Below are 9,888 nucleotides of genomic sequence, written 5' to 3' on the forward strand. Positions count from 1 at the left end.
GCTTTAACATCCTCAATAAAAAACCCTGTCATTCTGACAAATTGAAAGTTTCAGCTGTCCCCTTAAACTGTCAGTGTATTAAATGATGCTTTTAATATTAAATAGTTGATTTTTGTGCATTTTCACTTTATTATAAAGTGTTGAGTTCCATACATATTTTATATTATTAATATCTATTTAGCTTACTGGCAAAGGACTTTCAAATACTGAAGTATGTATCTCAGGCAAAGTACGAGTTTGGTTTGATTCTCATGCATGAGATCTATGTGTTCAGTAATAAAATAAAGTACACCTCCTTCCAGTTCAATTAAATCAGAACAGAATAAGATTGTGGCATCCTTATTTCAGCTAAAGAGCTGTATAATTCACATTTGGTGGTTTGTAGCAACCCAAATGCAACAAACCTCATAAGCAGCACTGGATGTTAGGTAGGAGTTAACATTCTTAAGAAGTAGTTGAGTTTTTAATCTTCTGTGAATTTTGTGTACAGACAAATTCTCTGAAGACAGTACGTGACTCTAACAGCATAATACTGTCTTAAAACACAAGACAAGAGCTTAAGCAGTGTTTGGCAGAAGGAGCGTGAGCATCTAATTAATGATTTCCCACAGCAGCAGTTTCATGAACTAATACCCTTCGTTCAGCCTGAATCAGTATAACTCTGCCACTTTTCATCAGCTGCAGATAGGGTTTCTGCATGCACGGTTTGCACTGAGAAAATAGTAGTATTAATTAGAAACACTGCCTATGCTTGGGATGACAAAGGGCTGTTTGCTTTTCTCACTCTCTTTCCCTGCTGCAGTTAATCAGAAGGTGCAGAAAATATAATCCAGCCCAAAGGCCTACATTTGAACAAGTCAAGAAAATGTTGTACAAGATGAATCCTAATAAAGTTAGCCCTGTTGACATGATGATGACTCTGGTAAATTTAGTTTTTTAATCTAATCCAAGTCAATATGCTCCCTTGCAATTAACTTTCACCTCTATCCTTCAGGTTTGTTTTTTAATCTCATACCCCTTGTTTGGTAAGAAATTCCACAGTCTCATTCAGCCCTGGTGGGCTGATTGTAGCTGCAGTTCTGCTTGAGACCCAGCTTTCCTTCTCATTCCATTTCTGTCAGTTTTTCTTAACTTTCTTCTCTTCTTTGTGGCTCAACATTCTTGTTTCTTCAGTCAAGTGTTGTTTGTTTTTTAATGTACTCACAGGTAACTACATCCCCCTTTTCCAGTGGCTTGGTGGTGTCCTCACAGTACTGGGGGTATAGAATCCATGCATGCCACAACTGGCATGTTTACAGATGCATTCTGAGCAGAGCATCTTAAGCCCATCAGCAGAGAAAAGATGCTTCTGCCTCCACAGGCTGTTGCCTCACACAGAGCAAGGATGCAAAAAGCATAGCGTAGCATAGCAGGATAGTATATGAAACAGCATTGTGAGCTTTTGATAAAGGAGTGAGAGTCAGATACCTTTGGTTTTGGTAATATATTTTAATTTATATCTGCAGCTTGGTGTCTACATTGGGTTTGATCCCTAATGTTTACATAGACTTTGAAAAGTCTGGAATTGGCTTCTGCCCTCTTACATGTAAGCAACTATCTTATGTACAGAACCGTAAATTTTCCTAGGGAGAAATCTGGTCTTTGGATTCTGTAAGAAAAAATGAGTTATCTCAGACCTGAGCCTTTGCTTATCTGAACGTTTTCAAAGCAGAATTATTCAAATGCTTAAATCCTATCCAATTACGAACCTGTTTCAGTAAAAGGATTACTTTATGCAATTCTCTATGTTATTTAGATGGAGAAATACAGCAAACATCTGGAGATACTGGTTTCTGAGAGAACCCAGGATTTAATGCATGAAAAACAGAAGACTGATCGTCTGTTGTATAGTAAGTTATATAACAAAACTACTGTATATTCTCAATAATAATTTGATTGTCTAATTACAAACAGGAGCCCTTTGATAGGTGATTATTTAATAGATAACATTTAGTTGGCAATGAATTAATATACTTGTTCCTTGCAAAACTGGAAAGATACTTAGCAACTTTTTATATTTTCCCCCTGAAAATCAATGCACTCTGAATGGCTCCAGAATCTGTAGTGCTCTCACTTTGATCTTGCTTGGCAGTCCTTCTCGATAGTTATAAACATTAGGGAACTGCTTTTGGACTGACGTTACTTCTGACGGCAGTGTATCTTCCAGAATTCCACAAGAAAAAAGGTTTAAAGGAACAGGTATAACACATTAGAGAGAAAAAGGACTTGCACTGTAAACGTGCAAGATAGGTGAAATAAAGATAAAAAAAAGTCAGAGAAGAGATAGTAAACAAATCTAAGACAGGAAAAAAACAGTAACACAGAGTTGACAGAAAAGGAGTTAGTAATATCCCAAGTCACACTATTAGAATCCCACCTTACTCTGGCTTGGAATGTATAAATATTGGTTTGTTTGTACTGAAAGTTACGGGTCATCTGAAAAATCCGGAATTTTATCAATGAGATTTACTGTAAATTCTAACATTACAGCAAAGAAGATTTTTGAAGCTAAAGAGTGCTTTCACCTTCAGAATATTTCACATTTATGAACATTGCTTTTATACCTCTAAACAAACATGTTCTCTTTCTTGTGTGCTTTTATCCATGTCAAAAGAGTAACAATGCTCTGTTTTCTACAACAGGTATGTTGCCAAAGCAAGTAGCAGATGATCTCAGGCAGGGGAAACATGCACAAGCTCAAAGTTACTTAAGTGCCACCATTTTTTTCAGGTAAACAAAAATGAAAGATAAGATTAGAACTATCTTACTAAGAAACTTCTAGGATCCTAGTGAGGGTGAAGCTCCTAATGAAGTACAAGCTTTCTATCTAAACTGCCATTTATCATACCAGGTAGCAACATCTGACTGCAAACCAGTGTCTTTCAATATTCTCATGCCTCTCCATTTTTCCTTATAATTAGTTAAATTAAAAATGAGGTTACTGTGGAGCTCTAACACACAACAACACATCACTCTATGTGTGTTACACACATTTGCATGTATGTTTCATAAGCAGGCATGAGTAAAGGTTCCAGCATTTAGCTGTGAAGGAAAATTGTCTATCCTTAGAGTCCACATGGACTTAGTCTTTGACCTGTTAAGTGTGCATGAAGCAACGTATAAATTGCATGTCTTCACTTGTCATAAATGGACAGATATTAAGTTCCCTTTTTTCATTTGTACATAACCCAAAATTGAAGACAACTTAGTTTATGGCGGAGTCTAGCTGTAGAAAATGGTTTGTTGCATTGGTGAGCAAAAAGGCTTAGATCAGTCAGTCCTGTTAAATGGAAGAAGTCTGTTTTCAGTTTAAGTAAATGTCTGAATACAAAATGATTCTTTAAGTTACTTAGTGAAAGAAACACTGCAAAAAAGAAGGTTGAGGCAGTTCCACTGAGAAATGATTGCTATGTGTTTAGGATCACCAATCTGCAACAGTTAAGACAGTCGATGAGTATGCTCTTTCTGTTGTGTTTTAACAGTGACATTGTTGGTTTCACTCAGCTGTCCAGCAGCAGCACACCTTATGAAGTGGTAGATCTCTTGAACAAGCTTTACACCACTTTTGATGAAATCATAGATAACTATGATGTCTATAAGGTGGAGACAATAGGAGATGCCTGTAAGTTCCTGGAGTGGTGGACAATGATGGGGCATGGGTATTTCATCAGGATAGGGACTGACTTGATGACAAGGAAGAAGAGATGAATGAAATTTGGAAAGCTTATTATGAATGGGAAGACAACACGAAACAATTAGGGGTGATGTCCTAGCAAAGTCCTAGCAAAATTTAGGAACATTTTCCTGCCTACCTTTCATAATTTCTACAATTGAAGGATATGTGGATGGGACAAAGAAGTTGAGTAAACTACTGCTTTTTATTTTTTTTATTTGATTATTTGATTTTTTTTTTGATTCCTGTTACCTGTAAGGTCTGACTTTAAACCTTGGCAGCAGATTAATCCCGGTTAGCAACGTCTGTTTCACAAGAACACAGCTGAAAAATTTGCCTTCTACACGACAGCACAGATGTCATTCCATAAGCTTTATTATCTGTCTTTTTTGCAAAGACCATGACAAACCTCTCTCCTAATACTCTGTAAGGGCTTGGATGCCTCTTCTTTTGGGTTTTTTTTTTGTTGTTGTTGTTTTTTTTTTTTTTTTTTTTTAAATGGCTTTCAATTTGTTTCCATAGGAATCTGCTGGGGATTAAAACTAAGTTCCATCCAACACCTAGCAGAATTTAGCAGGACTTTTGGATGGAACAGGAAATTCTGTAAGATGTGGGAAAAAACCCTGCTTTTTTTTCCTGTTGCATGGTTAAGCACATTCTGAAGCATAGAATTCCTGAACAAATGCACCCAAGGGATCCTGAAGAAACCTGCCTCTTGTCCTACACAGTAGAAGTCAGTGCAGGAAGCATAGCACAATGCCTAGTGGGAATCATTATCTGTCTTTATAATATCTACCCAAAGACAAAAGCCACTTTTCCACTACCTGTCCCACTTCAAGAACCCTCAGTGGAAGGGGGGAGGAAGAAAAGGCAGGAGGGAATAAATCTTATGGAAAATTAAGAAGGAAATCCAACATTTTATAGAGGTAGGGTAATTACACATATGAGCTGTTGCCCTATCCTTCATTTGTTTCTGGTTTTCTCTGCTCAGCAGGCACAACTGTGCTGCAGGATATGAAGGAAAAGGGCTTTGTTTTTTCTAACTTAGGCAGCATCCTTTGGTAAATGCATATGTAATGCTGAAGGTTAACACAGTTGCATTGTTGTGTTAAGATATGGTGGTATCAGGAGTACCCAAAGAGAATGGGATCCTTCATGCTGGTGAGATTGCAAGCATGGCTTTAGACCTTCTGGACGTCTGCAAGACTTTTAAGATCCCACACAAGCCCAACACCCTCCTAAAGATAAGAGCAGGAATCCATTCAGGTATGTTGAGAGGGCTGCAAGAGTCCTTCTCTGGTTTAACAAATGTTCCTGTAGTGGCATTTCCTCTCTGTTAAAAATGAAGTTGATTTCTGGACATGGGGTGAAACACCTCACAGAAGTCATCCCAACAGAATATTGGATACCTGGAATAATGGGAACACAATGTGGAATACAACATTGGAAACACTAAATACCCCCAGTGTATTTGCTGATATGAGTGAGGACTGCCGTTCTGTGTCTGTTGTCCTTTTCAGCTGTTCTCTAAACAGTGAGTTGCTTCTTGACTCTTTGATCTAGCCTTCACTCTCGGACTCCCAGCTCCCTGACCTAAACTGATGTGTGGCTGCAGCTCCTTCTTGACAGCCAGCCAGAGTGGGACATGTGCATTGCTCAGCACCTGCAAATTAAGCAGCTTACGTTGTCTCAGAAAGAGAGCATATCTTCTGTATTTTAATGGGGCTGACATGAAGGAATCAAAATGCTCATTTTCTGCCTTCAGCAGGGACAGGTTACTTCCTGGTCTTGTTCACCATGTGTGTGGTGAGCACTGTATGCATAGTTCCTGGTGGCAGCATTCCCATCTCACTGCTCCTCAAAACGTTCTATTGTCATGTTGAAACATGATTCCGCAGATGCCTTAATTCATGCACACTTCCTCCATCCCATCATCACTTCCCCCATCATTCTCCTTTGAGGCCGTTTTGCAATTTCCTCCATGCTCTGGAAGCCATCTGTCATTGTGTAAAACAATACTGACAACCAGTCTCTCGTTAATGAACGAGATAAAAGGTAATGTAGGAAGCAGCTATGAGGCTGTATGACTGACTATGTGATGGTAAACCACAAAATATCTTGTTTTCTTTTCTTTAACAGGGGCAGTTGTAGCTGGAGTTGTTGGGACCAAAATGCCACGGTATTGTTTATTTGGAGATACTGTGAACACAGCTTCCAGGATGGAATCCACCAGTGAAGGTAACAAGGAACAAACTGCAGATGTGGTTTTGACTATCCCTTAATGAGCTCTGAAAAAATGTTATGCGGAGTCCTGTCCTGTTTAAATGACTGCAGATCCTCTCAGGAGGCTGTTGACTTCTGGGTCCAATCTGCCTACGGGCAAATCATGCCAGTGATACTCACTACAATCTTTGTAACATGGTTCCCTCATTCCCCAAGTCTCAGAGAGGGATTTTCATGGTTTTGAAGTTTTCTACAATAAAAAAGGATATGAATCAGATAAAATAAGAGATAAGTGTATATGTTCACTGTTTCTATTCATTCCTGGCACCCAGACAAATATTCTCATGATTCCTCTTTTTCACTCATAACTTTCTTTAACAAAGAATACAAGAGGTGGTAGGACACCATGGGAGCTGTAAGTGCCTTTAAGCAGCATAAAGATGATATATATATGTCCTCCAGCAAAGAGATTAGACATAAATCTCTAGAGATTAAATCATGGAGATGTCCTCCCTTTCACTTCTTCCCAGGAGATAACAGAGCTCCATGTTTAGTTAGCAAGCTTCATATTTAGCCTGTATGAGCATTTGAACCTCAACTTCTGAAATACTTTAGCCTGATCTACAAGAACTGGGGAAATAAATAAATAAATAAAAGAAGAAGGGGGTGGGGGTGAAGAAAGCTTCAAGGTCAAACAACCTTTATGGCTTGTTTTTGTTTCTTTCATTCATGAAATGAAGCTGAATAGTTTTATGGCTCACATTGCAATGCTTTGTAAATTGATTTGAATCAGACAAAATCTAAGGTGTTTTCAAGTTTAATTTCATGATAAAAAGTGATGTTTTCAACATCTATCATGATCCACTAAAAACAGGCCAGAAAAGCAGAATGGTCCTACATGACAGATGTGAAGGTTTAGCCTGAGGGTTTGAGAATCAGCCAGGATCTACTCCTTCTCACTGTTCTATACATTTTTCAAAAGCAAATGCTAGACTGAATGGAACACACATAACTTAGTTTTCTGTCAGTGTCCCAGAAAACTCCTTTCCTCCCCCTCCTCCTCCTCCTCCTCCTTTCAGGGTCCTGTGTCATCTCATCTGAACTGTTGTAGAACTAATGCCTTCAAAATCTGCTTCCATCTTTCTTCATATATCTTTTTCTGTTCTGTATGTCAGTCTGGTTTTCCTATGGCACATCAACACTATAAACTTACATACAAAGACAGAGCTTTTTATCTTTTAAGTCTTTCTTCTACCTCCTTCTTTCTCCAGCAACATAAGCCTGAGGATCTCATTACATTAATATGTTTTAACCCTAAGATGATAACTTTATAAATTAATTAATTAATAGCAATGTAAATTAAAATTGCTATCAGCTGGAATCTGAGTGCTAGTGTCTTGTTCCCAAGGTGGGATCACTGGATGACCAGTTAAGATACCAATATGTACTGGAAAGAATATTTCAGAGATCTGTACCTCAATATGTTGAAACATTCATTTCCTGGTGAACAGGTGTCAGGTTTTTTGAGACTTCCAATAAAAAACATTTAAACAAACAAAACCAAGGTGTATATTACAAATCTATCATTTTCTGCTATAAGAAAAATAAGTATGAAAATCTTAGCCAGTTCTGCTATAATCTCAGATCTTTTTCAAGGCAGCAAAATGATTTAATCTGTGTTGCAGAATTTTAAAGGCAAAAAAAAACCCCAAAAAACACACCAAGGTTTTTTTGGCATTTTGGCAAAAATTTGCTTCTGGCAAAAGTAGGAGTATTCAGAATTTGTTCTATTTGTCCTCCTCCTTGGTCTTTCCTCCATCATTTGTAAAAGGCAAGACAGCCAGGGTTTACATGACAATAAATGCTCAACCAAGGAAACATCACATTCTAAAAAAAAAAAAAAAAGATAGTGGAATTATGGTAATGTGGTCTCTTCATCATGTTTTTATTTACAGGTTTGGAAGCAGAGCAAGGATGGTAGTTTCTTTAAAGTTTAGAGTTTGCTGAAAACTATTTGCGAAGAAATTGCTAGTTCTTTATTGACCAGGAGGTAGAACTATATGTGGTATTCTTCCCAAGATGAAAAGCATGCTTATCAGTAACTCCAGCCAGGAAGCTATGAAGAGTAGACAAATAATATTAGATGCAGGATGTGAAGAGCAGTGTTTGTTGACAGCCACCTATTTGTCCTGAGATGCTCTCAGAGAGAGGCCAGGACACTGGAGCCTGAGTGCTATCATTCCAAGTAACAGAGGAATGACAGCAAAAACATGAAAAAAGCAAGGGGGGCTTCATTAATGACTCTTGATATCTTTGGCACATAGAGGGGGATGGGTCTGTGTTAGATGTTTAAATTGTTACCAGATGACAGTTGTCTCTTTCCAGCTCTTAAAATACAGTGCAGTTCAAGTGCGTACCAGCTGTTGGAGCAGATTGGAGAGTACGTGTTAGTATGCCGTGGGAATTTACAAGTCAAGGTGTGTATGCAACATTTATACTCAGCTTTTCAGAAAGGAGAGTGTGAAAGAACTCTGGAGTCCCTGAATTTTAGCCCATGCAGTCCTCTATGTCTGAGTCCTTGCATTAAACTGTTTCCTGTCCCTGAGGAGAACAGGCTTAAGTTTCAAACCAAGACCAATTCCATGAGCTCATTCACAGGACAGCCCTGGTAATTCAGAGATGAAGGACCTAGTCAAACTTGGAAGTTGTGTGTGGCATGTCACTTTGTCATAATGGCTTGAAGTCAAAAAAGATCATTCAGAGACATCATAAAACATCGTGAGAGTTCAGGGCTAACATACCTCTGGACGCAGTTTTGGATGGGACTACAAAGAAAAATTTTAATCTATAGTGCTGCTACTGTCTTTTAAGAAAAAGTTTTATGCCTCGGTTTTCCTGTATGTAAAATGGCTGACAGGCACATTAGTCTCTTTTTGGGACTTGCTTTGAGTTGTAATAAAAAGATTATTATTACAAAAGTGATGCATAGTATTATAACCCCATGACTCATTTTCTTCCTTAGGGGAAAGGAGACATGGTAACATACTGGCTTGAAGGTAAGAAAGCCTCTGCCACCCAGAAGGCAGTCACCAGCACTTCTGTGATGCTTCAAGACCCCAACAGAGCTCTGTTTAGTTTGCTACCAGGTGTTCTTCCCAGTGACCCTCTCTCAAGTCCTGCTTACTAGCCACTCGCTACCTCCTGTTAGTCTGTTAGGTCATCCTGCTGAATTAGAAAGTAAGAAAAGAAACAGTCCGCCCCTTTGGCCTTGGAGATGTATTTGCTCAGATTTTATTTACAGGTATTGCTTTCCCATCAGCGGCAGGAAAAATACAAAAAAAGCAAAAATTTGTCTTGAGAAATTATATATAAGACAGACCCACCAGACACTAGGGCTGAAGGTAGCTCCCAGCATTACTTGTTGGTTTGGATCTGCTGGGTAATCCCCTGCCAGAAGCCTCCATCACCTCAAAACCAGCTGGCTGGACATTCCAGCCTGTAAGCTGCTCCCACAGGAAAGAAGGAAGCAGTGTAGTGCTGCTATTCAGCGGAATGATAAACCTTGCGGCTGTGACTGGTTTCGTGCTATGAAAGGGAAAAATGAGATGTGTATTGTGTTAGAGAGCAAGGCCCACTGAAAGAGGAGGATGAAGCAGTGCTGTCATAGTGGACACAAATTGAAATGAGAATTTGTGCTCCTGCTTCCATGTCATCTCCATTGCCTGGAGCAGAGAGAAAAGAATTAAGAAGAAAGGCCGGAGTATTCCCGTAGAGTCAACACTTAGTGACACCTGCCATCATGGTACAGAGATCTGAATGTCTTGGGAGAGAAATGAAAGACATTGCACACTGTTGTTAAGCAGAAGAGAGTCCATTTCAGCTGCTCTTTGCCTGCTCTGGTTTTTCTCTGAAAAAAAGCTCCTAACGTTAGCTTACGTTATGGAGTTGCTTTG

At 38.9% G+C, this 9,888-nt stretch overlaps 1 protein-coding gene across 1 annotated transcript in view; it reads left to right on the forward strand.

Moving 5' to 3' along the window:
• Positions 1–9,122, forward strand: part of LOC121081234 (atrial natriuretic peptide receptor 2-like) — a 34,631-nt gene extending 25,509 nt beyond the window's left edge. Inside the window, exons 16-23 of the mRNA XM_040580090.1 lie at positions 803–922; positions 1,796–1,889; positions 2,682–2,769; positions 3,522–3,661; positions 4,826–4,978; positions 5,852–5,950; positions 8,321–8,412; positions 8,958–9,122. Coding sequence (XP_040436024.1) covers positions 803–922; positions 1,796–1,889; positions 2,682–2,769; positions 3,522–3,661; positions 4,826–4,978; positions 5,852–5,950; positions 8,321–8,412; positions 8,958–9,122 — 951 coding nt within the window. The remainder of the gene's footprint in view (positions 1–802; positions 923–1,795; positions 1,890–2,681; positions 2,770–3,521; positions 3,662–4,825; positions 4,979–5,851; positions 5,951–8,320; positions 8,413–8,957) is intronic.
• Positions 9,123–9,888: the final 766 nt, after the last annotated feature.

This window comes from Falco naumanni, chromosome Z (genome assembly GCF_017639655.2).
Source record: "Falco naumanni isolate bFalNau1 chromosome Z, bFalNau1.pat, whole genome shotgun sequence".
NCBI classification, from domain to species: domain Eukaryota; kingdom Metazoa; phylum Chordata; class Aves; order Falconiformes; family Falconidae; genus Falco; species Falco naumanni.